Consider the following 21656-nt stretch of genomic DNA (forward strand, 5'->3'; position numbering starts at 1 on the left):
ATCCCAGCACTTTGGGAGGCTGAGGCAGGCGTATTACCTGAAGTCAAGAGTTCGAGACCAGCCTGGCCAACATGGCAAAACCTTGTCTCTACTAAAAATACAAAAATTAGCCGGGTATGGTGGCTTGCGCCTGTAATCCCAGCTACTGTGGTGGCTGAGGCAGGAGAATCACTGGAACCCGGGAGGGGGAGGTTGCAGTGAGCAGAGACCGTGCCATTGTACTCCAGCCTGGGCGACAAGAGCGACTCTGTCTCAAAAAGAAAAAAAAGAAAAGATGGGAAAACAGCAAACTCAATAGTGTAGATTAAGGAGATACGCATTGGCTGGACAAAGTGGCTCATGCCTATAATCTCAGCACTTTGGGAGGCTGAGGTGGAGGGACCATGTGAGGTCAGGAGTTGGAGACTAGCCTCGCCAACGTGGTGAAACTCTGCCTCTACTAAAAAATACAAAGATTAGCCAGGCGATAGTGGTGTGCGCCTGTAATCCCAGCTACTCGGGAGGCTGAGGCAGGACAATCGCTTCAGCCCAAGAGGCAGAGGTTGCAGTGAACCAAGATCGTGCCACTGCACTCCAGTCAGGGTGACAGAGTGAGATTGTCTCAAAAAAAAGAGATATGCATTGATAATCTTTTCCACCAAGAAACAGTTCAATCTTGGACAAAAGAGCCTTAGGTATAAATTGAAAATAATAGCATCTACTCATATAGAACACCCATTATGTTGCCTGGCTCATGTCACTCAGGAAAAGTGAGCTAATTAGTGGGTTTTTGTCACAGGGGTCTTCTGCCCCCCCGCTTGAGTTCTGGACCTAAAAGTGCTGAGGCTGAAACCTCCTAAGACATGAGCAGTTACAACCATACTCCCCAACTGTGAGCCCTATCTGATGCTGCTAGGTGAAGGGGCAGAGCCTGTAGTGGCTGGAAGAAAATGTCACAAGCTCTCAGCCTTTCGTGAAGCCCTGGCCAAGTATAAAACAGAGCAGGAAGGTCCTTTTACCTTTCGCTCCTTTCCTGCCCAGAAAGAACAGAGAACAGGCGCTCATTCTTCTTCTGGGCTCTGCTACCTCCCCAGGCCCTCCCCTGCATTAGACACCACAATACACGGACGGCTGACTCCCCCTTAAATTGCTGTTTATTTGGCAGTGTGCTGGAAAGGGTGATGGACTTAGCATTCACAGACGACACCACACACCACTGTCACGAGGGAGGCAAGAGCGCGGGCAAGCCAGCCTGGAGCCCCGAGGAGGAGGCCCCCTCTTCAAGAGTGGGAGGGGGCGGGGCCTGGAGTGTTGGGGGCAGCCTGGGAACACCTCCCCTTAATAGGCGTGGTTAGAGACGAAGAGGGACTCGCTGGCAGCAGCCCCAGCCTGACCGCTCGGAGTGTACTTTCCTTGACAGGCGAGGCTGTTGGCCTAAGCGGGGAGAGGGGTGGAGTGAGAAGGGCTCTTCTCCGGGTCCCGTCCACCCAGGCACCCTGCCCACCTCCTGCCCATCCTTACCAGGGCTCGCTTGACGTACTCCTCCTGCGCAGCCTTCAGGTTCTCCTTCTTTCCGCCCCAGGCCTTCAGGGCAGAGGCCTGCAGGGCCCGGCCGTAGGAGAAGGTCAGGGCCCAGGGCTTCAGCAGGGGGCACTTGTTAATGGCATTGAGGTTGATGGATGCCTCCTCCTCACTCTGGCCTCCAGACAGGAAGGTGATCCCTGTAGAGCAGGAGTGAGAGGCAAGAGGGGCTGTGGTCAGAGACCCAGGAAGCTGGCAGGAGCTGGTGGAAGCTGCCATGGAAGTCCGTCCAAATGGGCATAGGGTTGTGGGTGGAGCTTATCTACCGCATAGAGGTCAAGATGAGAGTGTGGGCCTCACCAGTGACAGCAGGGGGCACTGTGCGGCGCAGTGCTGTGACGGTCGCCATGGCAATCTCCTCGTGAGAAAACTTCTGGGTGCAAGCGTGGCCTGGGGTGACCATGTTGGGCTTCAGCAAGGTGCCTTCCAGGTAGATGTGGTGGTCACTCAGAGCCTTGTAGACAGCAGCCAGCACCTGAAGCAGAGCAGGCGCACGCGGGGGTAGTGGGGTGGAGAGGATAGGGGTTAGTCCCAGGGTCCCCGCCCAGCCACCTTGCACTGGTCAGGCAGGCAGCCACTTACTTTCTCGGTCACATACTGGCAGCGCTTCAAGTCATGGTCCCCATCAGGGAGGATCTCAGGCTCCACAATGGGCACAATGCCATTCTGCAGGGTGAGGGACAGGGTTGCTGTGAGGCCTCCTAACCCGGAGTCCCACCTACAGTTCTCCACAGCCAGTGGTCAAGACCATATCTTGATGATGCCAGGGACTCAGGCTTCAAAGCCCTCAGCAGATTACAGGAGACAGGAGCCTCCTCAGATCCACCCACAATCCCTCCTTGGCCCCTCTGCCTCGAACAGCCCTTGAGTGTTCTCCACAGGTCAAAGCTGATGCTTGCTTTGGGGGAGGTAGGCATCATGGCAAGTAATTGGCAAGTTAACAACACTGGAACCCATGAGGTGGGAGTTGGCCTATTGGGGACCTGCAAGCCCACCTGCTGGCAGATGCTGGCATAACGGGCCAGGACATTGGCATTTTCCACGATGGCAAGGGCTGAGGGGGTGTGTTCCCCAATCTTCAGCACACAACGCCACTTGGCGAAGTCAGCTCCATCCTTCTTGTACTGGGCACAGCGCTCAGACAACCCATCCAACCCTAAGAGAGGAGGGAGGGGTCAGAGCACGGTGGGGAGGGGCATGTGGTTTCACTCTTCCTGGCACTCAAACCTGCTCTGGTTGGGTTCGTAGGGCAGAGAATCAAACAGTTCTCACCTTGGGTGGTAGTTTCGCCATTTGTCCCTGCCAGAGGGACCACGCCCTTGTCTACCTGTTAGGGTCAAGGTAACAACATTAAGACACAGGAAATGACCTCTAGCAACCTTTCCACTGTCGCCCCGGCTGGAGTACAGTGGTGGGATCTCAGCTCACTGAAGCCTCCACTTCCCGGGCTCAAGTGATCCTCCCGCCTCAGCCTCCTAAGTAGCTGGACGTGAACCTCTTTCCTCTTCTTTAGCCCCAGTCTTCCCCCACATTTACTTAATCCCTTAAGCTGCATCTCAGGGCTGGCAAATATTTTCACTTAGTTACAATTAAAATATTTAGTTACTTAAGCCAGGCATGGTGGCTCACGCCTGTAATCCCAGCACTTTGGGAGGCTGAGGCAGGCAGATCACGAGATCAGGAGATTGAGACCATCCTGGCTAATATGGTGAAACCCAGTCTCCACTAGAAATACAAAAAAAAAATTAGCCGGGTGTGGAAGCGGGCACCTGTAGTCCCAGCTACTCAGGAGGCTGAGGCAGGGGAATGGCGTGAACCCAGGAGGCGGAGCTTGCAGTGAGCCAAGAGATCGCACCACTGCACTCCAGCCTGGGAGACAGAGACTCCATCTCAAAAAAAAAAAAAAAAAAATTTTACTTAAAATGTTTAGTTGCTAAAATACTTAGTTACAATTAAATTATTTTCAATTAGTTCACTTAGTAACAATCCACTGAGACAGGATACACTGGAATGTTATTTGACAACAAAAATGTTGAGTGAATTGGGTGTCAGACTGGGGCTCTGCCACTTATGCTGAGCAAAACACTTCACTTCCCTGAGCTTCTGAGATTTTCATCTGTAAAGTAGGAATGATACTGTTCTCTCACAATTGTGAGGATTAAAAATGTCAAGTAAATGTCCTAAGCCTGAAGCAGACTCCATGCAAGTCTCTAGGCCTCCAATCCAGCATTCATTCCCTGCCTCACTAACCTGGATTTCCTTCCTCCACTTCCATCTCAAACCTCACATCCTGAGGCCCTGCCCCTTACCTTGATGCCCACAACACCACCCTTGGATTTAATAACTTGGGGGAAGGGACGCCCATCATCCGCCTTCTGGTAGAGTGTCTCGTGGAAGAGGATGACACCCCCGATGCAGGGGTTCACACGGTCGTCAGCTGTCAGCAGCAGCTGGCGGTAGAAGCGCCGGTTCTCCTCGGTGTTCTCGGTGCCAATGGACTGCAGCCGCTTGGCAATGCTCCCTGGGAGTGTCACAAGGGAATTAGGGGATCAGCCTGCCACTCCCAACCCTGCACCCTCCACCCATCCTGTCTCCTGCCCGCACCAGTGGACTCATCTGCAGCCAGGATGCCTTTGCCAGGTGCCACGATGCGGTGAGCGATGTCAGACAGCTCCTTCTTCTGCTCCGGGGTCAGTGCTGGATATTGGTAGGGCATGGTGCTGGTAGTAGCAAGTTCCTGGGTACAGGAAACAGAGGGGAAGGACTAGTCAGCTGGGGTTTCCCATCATCTCCCGATGAGCAGGGCCCCTCTCCTGGAGGTCAGAGAAATGTTCCCTACCTCCCCTGCCCCACACCCAGCAGGCCCTGGAGCACTTCTGGTCCCCAGCTCTCCCGTACGCCCAACTTCCCTATGCTAGGCCTGCCCCTGTACCTTTCCTAACTCTGTCTGGTGCTGGGTGTTGCCCAGCTGAGAGTGGAGTTGCCCACTGGCAACTGGGGGAAAGGAAAAGGCCATAGCCATGGACAGGTGGGTCACGCTGAAGCTGGACCCTTCTGGCTTGCGCCTTGCCATGGGGTCACCTTGCCTGAAAACAAAACCGAACCGGAGTATTTTAGAATGTAAAGATCGTGAATCGAGCAGAGAGCCCAACACCCTGGTGGGAAAGGGCCCAGATATGGGAAAGGTCTGTGCTTCAAGCCACACAGCAACCCCGGAGCCAGATCTGAGATTACAACCCAGCTCTTCTGACTGCCACTGGGGTGTTCCTTCCAATCCACTCAAGATCCCAGGGCTGGCCCCGGCTCCAAGGCTTCAAGGACATCCCAAGGTCAGGATTTTCCCCAACAGAGAGGGGGCGGGTGGTAGGAAAGGGGTATTAGGAAAAAGATAAGAGAGCAAGGAGAAGCCCAAGAAAGGGCGGTGGAACAAGCCCTAGCCCGAGGCGAGGAAAGCGGTAAGCTTCGCCGTCGTCACTGTTCCTACAAGGCAAGAACGTGGAGGGGCAAGCGCCTTCCCCTGAAAAATGCTCCCGTCGCTTCGCAGGGCTGCAGCTGTTCCGGGCTCAGAATCAAGATCGCCCGATAAGGAGAGGCAGGGAACGTGTTAATGGGGCATCAAGCACCGCGGAGGGGTTTCCCCTCCTCGCGAAGGGCGCCCCGTTTCCCAGGGCAGAAACCAACCTCCCACTTGCGAGAACCCTGGGGCTGTACACGGGCCGGCCCCCACTCCTCATTGCCTCTTAGGATCCCCGCCAGGGCTAAGGGACCCTAATCCTTTACCACAGGGGTCCCTGAAAGAAAAGGGGAGGAGAATGGTCCATCTCGTCCGGCTTCCTCCCCCGCCATGACTCAGCGCGCGGAGCCGCTGCATTGCGCAGTTAGGGGACCTCAGGCTGGAGGGGCCGGGGAGCCTGTGTGTGGCTGGTAGTGGGGAGATGCTGGCATGGGGTGGGGGGGGGGCCTCCACGCGGACGCCCAACCCGCCACTGCCCCCAAGATCCCTCTCCACGGTCCCTGGTCCCCGCACGTGAAGAGGGGCGCTCACCTGGCACAGAAGAGGAGCGGGTGTGCAGGGTGCGGCGGCAGAGGGCGGCGGGCTGGCGAGTGGACTCAGGGAGCGAACGCGGCACTCGTCACCAGCACCCCTTCTGCGGCGCGTTCCGAGAGGAACGCAGCCGATTTAGCCTCGGAAGGGGCGGCGCAGGGGGCGGGCAGGAGAAAGGCGGCGCCCGGCCTTTTAAAGGCACCACTCCGCCCTCCGCCGAGCTTTTTCCTTTACGAGAAGCGGGCGGCGTCCAATGGCAGGCGATGGACTGGGCTACGGGCCGCCCCCGAGAGACGCAGCCCAGAGGCCGCGCTAGGAAGGGGCGGGCGCCGAGAACACGATCTCCCCCACCCCCCTCGGACGTGACTCAGACCACATCCCGCGGGTCGCTAGGGCCCTCCCCTCCGTTCCTTTCCCCCAGCCTGGCGCGCTCTGGGGCGCCGTGACTCAGCCAGAATGTTGGCAATGGAGGAGGGGGGGACGGGGAAGTGGGGGACGCGGATGGAAAAGTCGGAAACGAAGGAGGCTGAGTTTCGCCTCCCAGGCCCAGCCCGAGGCCCGGGGCCGCCCCAGCTTCCGGCCTTCGCGGCTGCAGCGCGTGTCACCATAGGGGCCACATCGCGCAGTAGTGCGTTAGCCTGCCTCGCCCGCGGGCTGAATCGGCGTGGAGCCGACCCCCTATCACTGGCCCAGGCGTAAGGGAGGCGGAGGAAAGGGCAGCGAGAGGACACGCACGGAGCGCGAGAAGGCGGCGGAACTAGAGACGCGCGGAGGCGAGGCCTCCCAGTGCGCGTTCCAGGCTGGGTCGCGCATGCGTGCGTGCTCTCCGCCCGGGCCGCCGCAGCCAGGCTGGTAGTCCTCTGCGCCACCGAAAACCAGAATGCGCGGCTGTGCACCGGCCGCTGCTCGGCGTCGGGCATGCGGGGTCACAGTTCCTGCCAAACGTCTTCCTTGCGCCTGACTTCCTTCTCCAAAAGAAAATCCATCCCCGAACTGATCTTCCTCCCAGATGCTGAGCCCCCTGCTCCTATCGTCCAAGTCTCCCCTCCTTACCCGGACCCCATCTGGACCCTGTCGGCCCAACCCCATCCCCACCCCGGCCTGGTCCTGCAAGGGGCCCACCTGCGGCGAGGCTGAAGGAGCCGGCAGAGCCTGGTCAGCAGCGAGTGAGCCAGGGGTGCCCGGGCTGGTTATAAGGCAGCTCCTGCCCGCCCCACACGTGTCCCCGACCTTCTCTGATGACCCCTGCCCTTTTCCCGCCACGGATCCTCTGGCAGGGACCTATATTTAGGGAAACCTGAAGCCCCTGACATTCACACCAGCGTGGGGCCCAGCATGGGGGAAGGGGGAGGAAGCCTTGGGTCGGCCCTATTGATGGGGAGGGAGCCCCTGCCCACTCACCGGTGCTTCAGAGGAAAATTCTTCCTGGGAAATCCAGAAGGAGGCCCTTGGTTGTCAAGAGAAATAAATCTTTGGCCAGGGACCTGTGGGAAGGAAAGGGGTGAGAGGACTCGGATCACGTGGCCTCCCTGCCACCCTCCCTGGCTCCTTGTCTAATCTCCCTCCTCTCCTGACTCCCTGCCGTGATGGTGGCTGTTCTGATTCTCTGGAGCCCTGGTTTTTTTTTTTTAAGAAGGAGGGCAGATACTGGCACTACACTCACCTCCTAAAATAACAGGGAGTCCGGGGACGGAGTATGGTTGGGGCACCCCTGCGTACCCGGTACTCAAGGGCCAGGCTCCTCCTGTAACACTTGTGTGTGGTGAGCAGCGCCACCCTCCTGCCCAACTTCAAATAGAATCGTTGACATGGGGAGGGGAAGGGGAGCCGGGGCAACTGCCCGAGCACTAGCCCCTCTCTTTTCTGGCCCTCCAGAGGAGCTGGAGCGGGCCAAGAGTCCTGCCCTGCAGGGAGCCAGGCCCTGCGCTGCCACTTCCAGTTCCCAGGCCTGGGTGCTGGGCAGGCCATCTGTGGTTCCAGTGGCCTGGGGAAAGGCTCTTCAGGGAGGAGGGCACATGGGCCCTGGGGGCTGGCCGCTTCCCAGAGGGCAGGGGCCCTGGGTCCTCATAGGAGCTTGATCTCGAAGCAGAGACAGTTGAGGCTCTGGCAGTCGGGGAGCTGGCACGTACAGGCACAGTCGCAGAGTGGGCAGCAGTGGGGGCAGCGAGGTGCCCAGTCCTGAGGGAGGAGAGAGAGGGGTGAGGGAGGGGGAATGGGGCCACGTCTGTTGCTCTCTAATGGGAGAAGGGAACAGAGAGGCCTGGAAAATCTCACTTGCCCAGTGGAACAGAAGGTACTGTCCATCATTCCCAGGAACAGTGCAATTCCTTGTACTGTTGAAAAATCAGCAGTGAGTCCTTGTTCTGAACAACTGAGTTCAGGAGCTAGAAGCAATGATTCAGGGTTCTCTCCTTCCCATTTTATGGGTGAGGAGACTGAGGACCAGAGAGCAACTGGCCCTGGGTCCCATGCTAGAATTTGGGCCTCCCGGTGTCAAGCTCAAAAGATGGTTCTGCTACAGTCCCGGGGTCTGTGCAGTTGAGGCAGTAGACAGAGAAAGCACACAAATTTTTCTGTCCATCATGAAAATGCCTTGTGGGCTTTATGGACTTCTTCAGCATGAGACCAAAGTAGAAGGTCTCATTCACCATTTTCGAGCATCTACTCTGTGCAACGAACAGACCGCATTCATAAATGATTTAAAAAATCTTTACAGGTATCTTTGAAAATGGCAATTTATATATTTTTAATTTTTTTTTTTTGAGACAGGGTCTCACTCTGTCGCCCAGGGTGGAGTGCAATGGTGCGATCTCGGCTCACTGCAACCCCTGCCTCCTGGGTTCAAGTAATTCTTCTGCCTCAGCCTTCCGAGTAGCTGGAACTACAGGCATGAGCCACCACACCCAGCTAATTTTATATTTTTAGTAGAGATGGGGGTTTCACCATGTTGGTCAGGCTGGTCTCGAACTCCTGACCTCAGGTGATCCACCTGCCTCGGCCTCCCAAAGTGCTAGGATTACAGGAGTGAGCAACTGTGCCCGGCCATTTTTTTTTTTTTTTTTCCGAGACGGAGTTTCACTCTTGATGCCCAGGCTGGAGCGCAATGGCATGATCTCCGCTCACCGCAACCTCCACCTCCAGATTCAAGCAGTTCTCCTGCCTCAGGCTCCCGAGTAGGTGGGATTACAGGCATGTGCCACCACACCTGGCTAATTTTGTATTTTTAGTAGAGATGGGGTTTCGCTACGTTGACCAGGCTGGTCTTGAACTCCTGACCTCAGGTATCTGCCCGCCTCGGCCTCCCAAAGTGCTGGGATTACAGGCATGAAGCACCATGCTCGGCCCATTTTTTGTATTTTTTTTTTTTTTTTTTTTTTGAGACGGAGTCTCGCTCTGTTGCCAGGCTGGAGTGCAGTGGCACGGTCTCGGCTCACTGCAACCTCCGCCTCCTGGGTTCAAGCGATTCTCCTGTCTCAGCCTCCCAAGCAGCTGGGATTACAGGCACGTGCCACCACGCTCGGCCAATTCATTTTTTGTATTTTTTTGTAGAGACAGGGTTTCATCATGTTGCCCAGGCTAGTCTCAAACTCCTGGGTTAAACCCACCTTGGTCTCCCAAAGTGCTGGGATTACAGGCATTCGCCACTGCGCCCAATTTTAATGTTTTCAAAAGAATTAGATCTACTTGTTTTTTTTTTCAGACGGAGTCTTGCTCTGTCGCCCAGGCTGGAGTGCAACGGCGGGATCTCAGCTCACTGCAACCTCTGCCTCCCGGGTTCAAGTGATTCTCCTGTCTCAGCCTCCTGAGTAGCTGGGATTACAGGCGCCCGCCACTACGCCCAGCTAATTTTTGTATTTTTAGTAGAGACAGGGTTTCACCATGTTAGTCAGGCTGGTCTCAAACTCCTGATCTCAAGTGATCCGCCCACCTTGGCCTCCCAAAGTGCTGGGATTACAGGTGTGAGCCACTGCGCCCAGCCTTATATTTTTAATTATCACAATCCTGAGTAATGGGCTTCTTTACAAAAGAGAAAATGGATGGTTGGACATGGTGGCTCATGCCTGTAATCCCAACAACTTGGGAGGCCAAGGTGGGCGGATCACTTAAGGTCAGGAATTCAAGACCAGCTGGGCCAACATGGCGAAATCTCTTCTCTACTAAAAACACAAAAATTAGCTAGGCGTGGTGGCGTGCACCTGTAATCCTAGCTACCCAGAAGCCTGAAGCAGGAGAATCCCTTGAGCCTGGGAGGCAGAGGTTGCAGTAAGCCAAGATCCACCCACTGCACTCCAGCCTGGGCAACAGAACAAGACTCTGCCTCAAAAAAAAAAAAAAAAAAAAAAAAGGAAATGGAGGCATAGACAGAGAGGCAAGTGATGGGAATGGAGCTGGGATGTACAGTCCTGCCTGCAATCCCCCTTGAGCCCTCTGCCTCCCAGTGCCAGGAGCATCAGCCTCTCTCTGGGTCTGCCAGGGCAGGGGCAGCTCATCCTATATTCTCCACTGAGCTAGCACTGGACTCATGCTTAGCAGGTGTCTGAGATATAAATGAATGCATGAATGAATCTAAGCATATCATTTGCCTTCTTTAGGCAAAGAAGAAAGAAGAGGGCTTCTCAGCTCCTGGAGGAAACAATGTCTGTCTCTTGGGGAATAGGAACAGCATGTCCTTAGAGGCAAGAAGGGAGAACTGGTCTATCCAGTGCACTGCTGTCCTCCCCTAGGACAGGGATGATCCGCAACTGCCTTAGGCATGGGCTGGAGTCAGGCCAAATGGCTGAAGTGGCCCAGGATGGCTGTGTGACAGAAGATTGGCTTCTTGAGGCCAGAGGCAGAGGTAGCGACAGTCACAGTTGTACAGTTCAATCAGAAACTTGGCCAAGCCAGGAACAGGGGAATGACCTTTCCAACAGCTTAGGTTTCGGGGTGTGGTGTCAGATGGCTGGTGAGATCAGATATCACTGGGGCTGCAGTGACAGGAGGGGACCTGCCACCTGCAGGGACAGGGGTCTGAACTGGGCTGTGCTACTGTCAACAGAACTGCCTCCTGGGGGGAGGCTAGAACTGTCATGGTGGAAGGGAGAGAGAGAACTGATTTTCTTGTGTTTGATGAGGGTGTGATTTGGGGTGTCTCTAGGGAGTCTCAGTCTGGGGATGAAATCGCTTCTGCGGGCTTTTGAAGGACCACACCATCATTCTGTGCACAGAACCCGTGGCTGAGAGAGGCTCTGCTGCCATTACCTCAGAAAAGAGGGTATTAAAAGCATTTCTTGGCTCTCTCCCTTGGAAGGGTTTAGATCTTGTCATTAATAACTGGCTAATGGATTTCTCAACTGTTACAAGCAGCCATGTGGTTTCTGGAAGGAATCTGCTGTTTAAGTACATTAAACAAGGACTCTGCAAGACTGTTAACCCTTGTGTCTCTCCTGGCTCTCAGGAGAGTTTTTCACTTGAATTTTTCCTGTTGACTCTGTGAGAGCCAGCCATCATCGTAGAGATGGTTAAAGCTCAGGCCCTAGAGTTAGTAAGGCCTGGGTTTGAACCTCAACTTGGCTAATTGATTTTTTCAGCCTCAGTTTCCTCATTTATAGGAATATAACACCTAAGGCCGGGTGCAGTGGCTCACACCTGTAATCCCAGCACTTTGGGAGGCCGAGGTGGGCGGACCACCTGAGATCAGGAGTTCAAGACTAGCCTGGCCAACATCGTGAAACATCATCTCTATTAAAAATACAAAAATTAGCTGGGCGTGGTAGCGCACGCCTGTGGTCCCAGCTACTTGGGAGGCTGAGGTGGGAGACTTGCTTAAACCCGGGAGGTGGAGATTGCAGTGAGCCGAGATTGTTTTACTGCACTCCAGCCTGGGCAACAGAGTGAGACTCCTTCTCAAAAGGATAAAATAAAATGAAATGAAAAAATATAATACCTACTTCATAAGGCCATTGTGGGGAATCGGTGGAAAGAACTAAGCACAATGCCTGGTAAGTAGTGAGTGCTGGACGAAAGAGAGCTGTTCTTGGCCAGGCACGGCGGCTCACGCCTGTAATCCCAGCACTTTGGGAGGCCAAGGCAGGTGGATCACCTGAGGTCAGGAGTTCAAGACCAGCATGGCCAACATGGTGAAACCCTGTCTCTACTAAAAATATAAAATTTAGCTGGGCATGGTGGCAAGTGCCTGTAATGTCAGCTACTTGGGAGGCTGAGTCAGGAGAATCACTTGAACTTGGGAGACGGAGGTTGCAGTGAGCTGAGATCACACCACTGCATTCCAGCCTGGGCAACAGAGGGAGCACTGCAGTCCAGCCTGGGTGACAAGGGAGACCCTGTCTGGAGAAAAAAAAAAAAAGAAAGAAAGAAAGGAAGGAAGGAGGGATGACCACCTACACCCAGTTAATTTTTTTGTATTTTAGTAGAGAGGGTTTCACCGTTTAGCCAGGATGGCTCGAATCCTGATGTTGTGATCTGCGCTGGGATTACAGGCATGAGCCACTGCACCCAGCCTGAAAGAGAGCTATTCTTATCATAGCTTCTTCCCTCAGCAGTGGTTCTTAACCTGGTGTGCATCAGAATCATGTGAGAACTTGTAAAAGATTCACAAACTCTAGCCCCAGCCCAGACCTGAGTGTGGGGCCTAGATGCCTGGCTTTCCTTTTAAGTCCCATACCTGCTTCTGATCGCATGCAGGGCTGAGCAACTGCTGCTCCATAGCATGCCATTTCTCACCCTCTGTTGTAATGGCCTAATTATTTCTCTCTCTCCATCACCAGAATGGAAGCCCTGCGAGGCTGGGGACCTTCTCCATCTTGTTTCTGCTGAGTCCCCAAGGCCCTAGACAGTGCCTCAACAGTAACTCCATAAATCTTTGGTGAGTGAGTCAATGAATGAATGAATGAATGAGAACCTTGCAACATGCACGTGAAAGAAGCAGAGCAGGCCAGGCGTGGTGGCTCATGCCTATAATCCCAGCACTTTGGGAGGCCAAGGTAGGCGGATCACGAGGTCAGGAGATCAAGACCATCCTGGCTAACACAATGAAACCCCATCTCTACTAAAAAATACAAAAAATTAGCCAGGTGTGGTGGCACGTGCCTGTAATCCCAGCTACTCGGGAGGCTGAGGCAGGAGAATTGCTTGAACCCGGGAGGCGGAGGTTGAAGTGAGCCAAGATTGCACCACTGCCCTCTAGCCTGGGTGACAGAACGAGACTCCGTCTCAAAAAAAAAAAAAAAAAAAAAAAGAAGCAGAGCAGGCGAGCAGGCATGTTTCTCCCTCAGTAAGGAAGAGAAACCTGGGTTTCTGTTCCAGCTGGTCCAGCCATATAACCTCCAAGTCACTCCAGCCTCCGTAAGCCTCAGTGTCTACAGCTGCCAAGTGGCAAGACATTTGTAACCTTCCGGGCTGTTATTACAAGGAAACTGAAGAGGGAGCGACTTAAATGTACTTTGTGGAAAGACAGCTCAAGGACAGAAAGAACCTGCCCTGCCCTCCACCCTGTTAAATCCCTTCCTAGCTCCAGCAGAAACCGGAGAGCATCAGGCCCTAATGTCTCCAGGTTTGAAAGTTCTTGCAGCTCTCTGTGGGGAAGGTGGGAGGGCCCAGTCTATCCTTACAATGCACCTCACCCATCCTCTCTCCCAACGAGGTGATGAGTCCCTGGCTATTCACTTCAAATAGACAGAAGGGGTAGGGGGTGGCATCTCCAGGACAGAGGGCCAGAAATCATTTTATAATGGAGCATCTCCTCTAAGACAGGAGGTTTTTTTGCTTTGGGTTTTTTTTTTTTTTTTTTTGAGACAGAGTCTCACTCTGTCACCCAGGCTGGAGTGCAGTGGCACGATCTCAGCTCACTGCAACCTCTACCTCCCAGGTTCAAGCGATTCTCCTGCCTCAGCCTTTCTAGTAGCTGGGATTACAGGCGAGTGCCACCAAGCCAAGACAGGAGTTTAAAGAACCCAAGGTCTCCTCCTTTTGCCCTTTTGCCCCTCAGCTCCAAACCTGGGACCCCTCTGCTGACTGCCCCTGGCAAACCAGAAGCTGATTATCTGAAAAAGCATTCCTTGCCCCACAATTTACTTCAAAACTGAAAACATGCCAGGGATTAGCACCAATCACTGTGTGTCCAAGTTATGAATTTGCTTTTATCCTCCCCTTCTGTTCTAGGGAAGGAAGGTCACCACTCCAAGGGCAGGTGCTTTGCTGTCTGAATCGCTGAGCCCAAAATAATCATTCCTCAGGAAGGTGGTCGATTACATTTAACATCTTTAAACCCACAAATGCAAACAGGCTTGTCTTCTGCAAGCCAGGCTTCTCCCCTGAGGATTCTACCTCAGCTAACGCTGTGGAGCTATTTGCGATGCAAGGCTCTCCTGCGTGACACTCTGGAGAAGCCACTAAACTTCCCTAAGCCAGCTTACTCCCCACTGCAGGAGGAGGACAGTAACCCCTACGTGTCTACACGTATAGGCATGGATAGGTGGCCAAGTGTGACGTCAGGTTAAAAAGGGCAAGTAGAGGCTGAGCCCAGTGGCTCACATCTGTAATTCCAGCACTTTATGAGGCTGAGGCAGGCAGATCACCTGAGGTCGGGAGTTCGAGACCAGCCTGACCAACATGGAGAAACCCCATCTCTACTAAAAATACAAAAGTAGCCAGGTGTGGTGGCGCATCCCTGTAATCCCAGCTACTTAGGAGGCTGAGGCAGGAGAATCGCTTGAACCCGGTAGGCAGAGATCGTGGTGAGCCGAGATCGCACCATTGCACTCCAGCCTGGGCGACAAGAGCTAGACTTGTCTCAAAAGAAGAAAAAAAAAAAAGGCAAGTAGAGGCTGGGCATGGTGGCTCACACCTGTAATCCCAGCACTTTGGGAGGCTGAGGATGGCGGATCGCTTGAGCCCAGGAGTTCAACACCAGCCTGGGCAACATCATGAAACCCCATCTGTGCGAAAGATATAAACATTAGCTGGGTGTGGTGGCATGCACCTGTAGACTCAGCTACTCAGGAGGCTGAGGTGGGAGGATTGCTTGAGCCCAGGAGGTAGAGGCTGCAGTGAGCTATGATTGCACCACTGGACTCCAGCCTGGGTGACAGAGGAAGATCTTGTCTCAAAAAAGGCGGGGGATAGGGGGACAGTAGCAGGTATGATGAAATAACCTACGTGATACCACCCCATTTTTGCCAAATAATGGTAAAATACAGCAGTGATAGTACTGTATTAGTATATGAGAGATACATATAAAACACAGCAACTTTGGCATACAGAGCGGGTTTGTAAAGTGATTGGTACTTTCCATGTATTTCTATATGTATACTTTGTAAATAATACTTTTTGTAATCAGAAAAAACATATAGGTTTTAAAAAATACCCAGCTCTGGTGGGGGGTGGGGGGAGGGACAGCATTAGGAGATACATCTAATGCTAAATGACGAGTTGATGGGTGCAGGAAATCAACATGGCACATGGATACATATGTAACAAACCTGCACATTGTGTACATGTACCCTAAAACCCTGAAGTATAATAAAAAAAAAAAAAAGAAAAAAAATACAAATCAATAACAAAAAAAAAAATACCCAGCTCTGGATCACCTGAGGTCAGGAGTTCAAGACCAGCCTGGCCAACATGGTGAAACCCTGTCTCTAATAAAAATACAAAAAAAAATCAGCCGGTCGTGGTGGCGCATGCCTGTAATCCCAGCAACTCAGGAGGCTGAGGCAGGAGAATCACCTGAACCTGGGAGGCGGAGGTTGCAGTGAGCTGAGACCACACCATTCCATTCCAGCCTGGGCAACAAGAACCAAACTCCATCTCCAAAAAAAAAAAAAAAAAAAAAATACCCAGCTCTCCAGGAGTTCGAGGCTGCAGTGAGCTATGATTGTGCCACTGCACTCTAGCCTGGGTGACAGACTAAGATTCTGTCTCTAAAAAACAAAACAAAACAAAACAAAAAACGGCCGGGCTCGGTGACTCACACCTGTAATCTTAGCACTTTGGGAGACCGAGGCGGGCAGATCACAAGGTCAGGAGTTCAAGACCAGCCTGGCCTACATGGTGAAACCCCGTCTCTACTAAAAATATAAAAATTAGCTGGGCGTGGTGGCACACGCCTGTATTCCTACTACTCAGGAGGCTGAGGCGGGAGAATTGCTTGAACCCAGGAGGTGGAGGTTGCAGTGAGCTGAGATTACACCACTGTACTCCAGCCTGGGCAACAGAGCGAGACTCCATCTCAAAAAAAAAAAAAAAACATGGCTGGGCCATGGTGGCTCACGCCTGTAATCCCAGCACTTTGGGCAGCCAAGGCAGGTGGATCATTTGAGGTCAGGAGTTCGAGACCAGCCTGGCCAACATGGTAAAACCTCGTCTTTACTAAAAATATAAAAATTAGCTGTATGGTAGTTGTGTGAGCCGATAATCCCAGCTACTCAGGAGGCTGAGGCAGGAGAATCATTTGAGCCTGGGAGGTGGAGGTTGTAGTGAGCCAAGATCACACCACTGCACTCCAGCCTGGGTGAGAGAGTGAAACCCTGTCTCAAACAACAACAACAAAAAAGAAGAGGAGAGGGGAGGACCCAGCTCTGGAGGGAGGAAAGTAAGAAAAAAAAAAAAAAAAAAACTCAGTTCTCAGTTTTCAGGGTTGTTGGGAAAAACAAAGGTCCGTAAAGATGCACTATACCTAGAACATAGTTCATTCAGTGAACGGAAAGGAGCTGTGTGAGCTGTTTTTTCATTTAGCTCCCGGTTTTAGAAGTGCTGGCTATGTGCTCTACATGTTACCCACAGCACCTTTCTCCAGCTAGCACCCTATTTTATTTTCTTCAAGTAGCTTTCATCACCAGACATTATCTGATAGGTTGTTTTTACCTGGCTCCACATGATTCATGCCCTGGAACGGTGCCTGGCCTTGAGAAGGTGCTCAGTAATAAATGTTGTTGAGCAAAAAAATGAATGCACCGATCATATGTAGATCAGGGCTCAGTGGGGCAGGGGGTAGGAATGGAACTCACAGCTGCGGTGGGCTGGGGGCAGCAGGCATCCAGGAAGTGGGCCGGGCTAGGCAGAGGAAAGTCGCAGGCTTCTGCACAGGTCCAGCAGCAGTCTGGGGGCCCGGAGGAACCTTGCTTCCTGCAGGGGGAGCTACCGTCCGCGCAGCAGCCCTGGGCCTAGATCACAGGGTTCAGGATGTGGAACAGGCAGCAGGTAGTGACAGCCAAGGCAGCTTTCCCGAGGGGGCAGGAAAAGGTTTGGCTGGGGATAGGAGAGGAGGGACCCCCTGGTACCACAAAACGGATAGATGCATGGGCTAAATGTCAAGTGTCTCAGGGTAAGAGCCTGCAGATGAAGGGACAGGTTACCGGGATTCCTCTTCCCCAGAGCCCACCCTTTATCCCAGACCAGACCCCTCACCAGCAGGCAGTGCCTAGTCAGCAGGACTAGACCCAGCAGCAACAAATAGATGCCCACAGCGATGAAGACGATGGCAGGGATGGGGAGCAGCAGGGGAGGACTGCTGACAGGAGCCGGGGTTGGATTCCACGGGCTAGAGGAGGCCTGGACGAGTACAGGAGGAAGGGGTGACAAGGAGGTGGAGAGGGGCTGCAGGAACACGGGAATACCATGAGGGACGCGGAGGTGGCTGGGAGAGGAATAGCCACCAGATGGTGGGGAGAGCATCAACAGGACTACACCCTGACTCATTATCTTGTGCCCCGAGCCTGCCTTTTTCCCTATCATTCCCAGTTCAGCAACATCAAGCACTTCGGCATTCTAGAGTCTTCTAAGGCTTACTGATTTTCCTTCCGGAATGCCTCTCCAAAGAGATCTCTTGTCTCTGACTCCCTTGCCACTCCTTTACCATCCCTCAGCCCACATTACCGGCTCCTGTCATCCAACCTGCAATTTTGCCGCTTTCCACACCAGGTGTCCTTGTGTATGCCTCCCTCCCTTACAATCCATCAATGGCTCCCAGTAACTCACTTAAAACTTTTTCTATTGTTTATTTTATTATTATTATTTTTGAGACGGAGTATCACTCTGTCACCCAGGCTGGAGCAGTGGGGCAAGCTTGGCTCATGCAACCTCTGCCACCCAGGTTCAAGGGATTCTCCTACTTCAGCCTCCTGAGTAACTGGGATTACAGGTACGCACCACCACACCCAGCTAATGTTTGTATTTTTAGTACAGAGGGGATTTTGCCATGTTGGCCAGGCTGGTCTTGAACTCCTGATCTCAGGTGATCCACCCGCCTGGGCCTCCCAAAGTGCTGGGATTCCAGGCATGAGCCACCGCACCTGGCCAATTTTTTTTCGAGACAGTGTCTCACTCTGTCACCCAGGCTGGAGTGCAGCGGCATGATCATGGCTCGCTGCAGCCTCGAGCTCCTGGGCTTAAACGATCCTCCCACCTCAGCCTCCTCAGTAGCTGGAATTACAGGCGACAGCCTCAACGCCTGGCACTTAAAACTTATGTCAGTGACAAAATTCCCAGTTTAGCCCTGCCTACCTCTCTCCCTCCCCCTCTTCCAAACACACGATAGCCCTAGCAGTTCCCCAAATGCTGCAGCCTCCCTCTCACCCCCGGGCTGTTTCCTCTGCCAGAAATGCCTTTTCTCCTGGATTACTTGGTCAACTCCTTATCTTGCCAGGAATACCAGAAATGTGCCCTCCCGTGGGAAGTCCATTCCTGGCACTCTTCCTCACAGCTCTCGTCCTGAGCTGGCAGGGTGTAGTCTGTGTTGGGTAGAAGCTCCCTCCCCAGTCCGTGCTGGAAGACAGGCCCAGTCGGGGTGAGGACAGGGCGCTGAGGGGACCCAGAGAGGGAAAGGGGCCCGGACTTACGTCCATGGGGCAGGGCAGAGCCAGTCAGTCCGGGAGCTGCAGAAGGAAGGTTCTGGGTCTCAGAGGCTGAGAGGCACCGTTAGACCGGGGTGCCCACCCTCCCCTTTCCTGTTTGAGGAAACTGAGGCCATGGCTGGGCCGAAGGGTGGAATTCGGGAAGGAGAATGGGGGGCGGGGGATCCGAGGCGGCGCCTTCCTCGCAGGTTCCAGCGGGCCACTCCCCTCCTCAGTCCCCACACGCCAGGCTTCCCCGGTCGGTCAGCCCCCATCACCTGCACCCTCGGGCCGCGGGCAATTCACGGATTCCGCGCGGAGCTGGGTCCAATCGGCTGAGGGGCCGGCTCCGCCCAGAAGCCGTTCGCGGCATCCCGCTGTTGCCATGGTGACCAGAACGTTGTTTGTACGGCGGCCGCCGAGGCCCAAACTCCCTCCTCTCGCCTCGCGCCTCCCGCCTCCCGCCTCCCGCTTCCCGCCTGAGCTTCCGCTGCCACCGGCTCTGCGCCGCCGCGGCCCTCGGGGCTTTCTCGCGGGGACCGAAGGGGAAGAGCGAATCCCGCCGCTGCCTGCCTGGGTCGGATCCTCATCAGGTGCTGGACGTTGGGGGAGGCACCGGGTTCTGGAGCGCCACAGGAGGATTGAACCCCCAGGCTACACCCACGACTTGGATATATCTCCGACCAAGCCACTGCGCATCTGCAAAAGGGAGAAACGCCTGCCGCTCAGGGATATAAACATCAAAGCTACTTTTTATATTTTATTTATATTTATTTATTTATTTATTTTTGAGACGGAGCCTCCCTCTGTCGCCCAGGCTGCAGTGCAGTGGCGCGATCTCGGCTGACTGCAACCTCCGCCTCCCGGGTTCAAGCGATTCACCTGCCTCAGCCTCCCGAGTAGCTGGGATTACAGGCGCGCACCACCACACCCGGCTAATTTTTGTATTTTTAGTAGAGACAGGATTTCGCAATGTTGACCAGGCTGGTCTTGAACTCCTGACCTCAGGTGATCCGCGCGCCTCAGCCTTGCAAAGTTCTGGGATTATGGGCGTGAGCCACCGCACCCGGCCCGGTTCTTTTTTTCTGATTGATTGATTGATTGATTGATTTTTTTGAGACAGAGTTTCGCTCTTGTCTCCCAGGCTGGAGTGCAATGGCGTGATCTTGGCTCACCACAACCTCTGCCTCCTGGATTCAAGCGATTCTCCTGCCTCAGCCTCCCGAGTAGCTGAGATTACAGGCGACTGCCACCACTCACACCTAATTTTCGTATTTTTAGTAGACGGGGTTTCACCATGTTGGCCAGGCTGGTCTCGAACTCCTAACCTTAGGCAATCCCGCCCACCTTGGCCTCCCAAAGTGCTAGGATTACTGGCATGAGTCACCGTGCCCAGCCTTTTTTTCTGAATTTTTAGAGATGTGGTCTTGCTATGTTGTTCAGGCTGGTCTTGAACTCCTGGGCTCAAGCAATCCTCCAGCCTCAGCCTCCCAGGTAGCTGGGATTACAGGCATAAGCCACCTTCAGTAGGATCTGCTGAAGCTTCCTGAACCAGTGTGTAGGGTCTCACATTTCCACAGCTTTGCAGATGTTGATCCCTCTGCCTGGAACACCCTCTGTCTTCCCCTCAAACCTCTTCCTCATCCCTCAAGCATGTGCTCAGTTTTGCCTCTGTGAGGTCTCCCTGCCAACCTCAGGCAGAGGCGGCTGCTTTTGGGCTGTGAATTCCCACAGCATCATACAGATACTGTTGTTCAAGCACTTCTCACAAGATACTTGAATTCCTCACTTCCATGTCTGGCTCCACAATTAGACTGCAAGTGTCTGGGGCCTGGTCTGAGTCATCTCCATATCCTGAGCTCTAGTACTTGGCCTAGCCCTGGGAGCCTTGGTGAATACTCACTGATTCTTTTTCTTTCTTTCCTTTTTTCTTTTTTTTTTGAAACGGAGTTTTGCTCTTGTCGCCCAGGCTGGAGTGCAATGGTGTGATCTCGGCTCACTGCAACCTCCACCTCCTGGATTCAAGCAATTCTCCTGCCTCAGCTTCCAGAGTAGCTGGAAGTGCCACCATGCCCAGCTAATTTTGTATTTTTAGTAGAGAGGGGGTTTCTCCACGTTAGTCAGGCTGGTCTTGAACTCCCGACCTTAGGTGATCCGTCCGCCTCAGCCTCCCAAAGTGCTGGGATTACAGGTGTGAGCCACTGCGCCCAGCCTATTTTTTTCTTTTAATAAAGTAGACATGGCCAGGCTGGTCTCCAACTCCTGCCTCAAATGATCCTCCCACCTCGGCCTCCCAAGTTGCTGGTATTACAGGCCAGAGCCACTGCGCTTGGCCAATACTCACTGATTCTATGAATGAATTGAAACCAAACACCATTCACGAATGAAGCATTGTTTTCCACACGTCCTAATTTCTATGGCTTTCAAGACACTCAGACCTCCCCGTTTTATTCCTAACCTTTTTAGATCACACACACACACACAAACACTTGCACACACCCACACATGCATGCTCACACAAGCACCCCTCTCCATGGAGGCCTCCGACTTCCTACACGATGGCTGAATCCTGGCATTTTCCCCTAAAAACAATGCCACCATATACCTATTTTTGTCCATGTTCTCCACCCCAACATGCCTCACCACAGCTGCTGCCCCTGGGGTTTCCTACGCCATGAGGCAGCCACAGAAACTGCCAGGAGCTGTGTCCCTGGATCCCAAATCTTCTCTCCCACTGTCAACCATACTGAGATGGTCTCAGCCACCTTCTTGGCCACCCCTGGCCCCCTCAGAGGGTGTTTCAAGCCCAGAAAACAGAAGTCTAGCTGTTGCTAATGTCACCATTATTGATCCTAAAGAAGATTGTCTTCTTAGGCTGTCTTCCGGTTTTGTTTTTTTTTTTGAGACACAGTCTCACTCAGTAGCCCAGGCTGGAGTGCCATGGCACAATCATGGCTCACCACAACAGCCTGGACCTCCTGGTTCAAGGGATCCTTCCACCTCAGTCTCCCAAGTTACAGGTGCATGCTACCACACCCAGCTAATTTTTAAATTTTTTTGTATAGACAGGAGTCTCACTATATTGCTCAGGCTATTCTTGAACTCCTGGGCTCAGGCGATCCTCCTGCCTCAGCCTCTCGAAGTGCTGGGATTACAAGCGTGAACCACTGTGCCCAGCCTTGGGCGGTCTTATTGTCTGATGGAATCCTGAGGACCAAGTT

At 53.5% G+C, this 21656-nt stretch overlaps 2 protein-coding genes across 4 annotated transcripts; both read right to left on the reverse strand.

The window, feature by feature from the left end:
- Positions 1–1109: 1109 nt before the first annotated feature.
- ALDOA (aldolase, fructose-bisphosphate A) lies at positions 1110–5787 on the reverse strand. 2 transcript variants are annotated; one of them, XM_032155792.2, is made up of 9 exons: positions 5606–5787; positions 4165–4297; positions 3870–4081; positions 2833–2887; positions 2556–2716; positions 2143–2226; positions 1861–2035; positions 1501–1700; positions 1110–1413 (listed from the first exon to the last, which is right to left on the reverse strand). In XM_032155792.2, exons 2-9 carry the CDS (start codon positions 4274–4276, stop codon positions 1318–1320), a joined length of 1095 nt encoding a protein of 364 aa, XP_032011683.1. In that variant the 5' UTR covers positions 4277–4297; positions 5606–5787; the 3' UTR covers positions 1110–1317. The 2 variants fall into 2 exon arrangements, with proteins under 2 accessions (XP_032011683.1, XP_058296876.1); XM_058440893.1 differs by lacking the exon at positions 5606–5787 and adding an exon at positions 4493–4650.
- A 1716-nt stretch (positions 5788–7503) lies between these two features.
- On the reverse strand, positions 7504–18852 carry LOC116470251 (keratin-associated protein 10-10). 2 transcript variants are annotated; one of them, XM_032155849.2, is made up of 5 exons: positions 18714–18852; positions 18442–18477; positions 17012–17155; positions 16612–16767; positions 7504–7783 (listed from the first exon to the last, which is right to left on the reverse strand). In XM_032155849.2, the coding sequence occupies exons 2-5, from the start codon at positions 18445–18447 to the stop codon at positions 7670–7672; spliced, it is 420 nt and encodes a 139-aa protein (XP_032011740.1). In that variant the 5' UTR covers positions 18448–18477; positions 18714–18852; the 3' UTR covers positions 7504–7669. The 2 variants fall into 2 exon arrangements, with proteins under 2 accessions (XP_032011740.1, XP_032011741.1); XM_032155850.2 differs by lacking the exon at positions 17012–17155.
- Between the last annotated feature and the right edge of the window lie 2804 nt (positions 18853–21656).

Source organism: Hylobates moloch, unplaced genomic scaffold (genome assembly GCF_009828535.3).
Source record: "Hylobates moloch isolate HMO894 unplaced genomic scaffold, HMol_V3 SCAFFOLD_6, whole genome shotgun sequence".
In the NCBI taxonomy this organism is placed as follows: domain Eukaryota; kingdom Metazoa; phylum Chordata; class Mammalia; order Primates; family Hylobatidae; genus Hylobates; species Hylobates moloch.

Bases quoted from the DNA above. Each gene is read 5' to 3' on its own strand.
- LOC116470251 (XM_032155849.2), bottom strand. The intron at 16,768-17,011 runs GTGAGGGGTCTG...CCTGTGATCTAG, and splicing joins TGACTAGGCACTGCCTGCTG to GCCCAGGGCTGCTGCGCGGA. The intron at 7,784-16,611 runs GTGAGTTCCATT...CTCCTCCCTCAG, and splicing joins GCCCCCAGCCCACCGCAGCT to GACTGGGCACCTCGCTGCCC.
- ALDOA (XM_058440893.1), bottom strand. From the start codon at position 4,633: ATGGCAAGGCGCAAGCCAGAAGGGTCCAGCTTCAGCGTGACCCACCTG. The intron at 4,082-4,164 runs GTGCGGGCAGGA...TGACACTCCCAG, and splicing joins GGCTGCAGATGAGTCCACTG to GGAGCATTGCCAAGCGGCTG. The intron at 1,414-1,500 runs GTAAGGATGGGC...CTCCCCGCTTAG, and splicing joins AGTACGTCAAGCGAGCCCTG to GCCAACAGCCTCGCCTGTCA.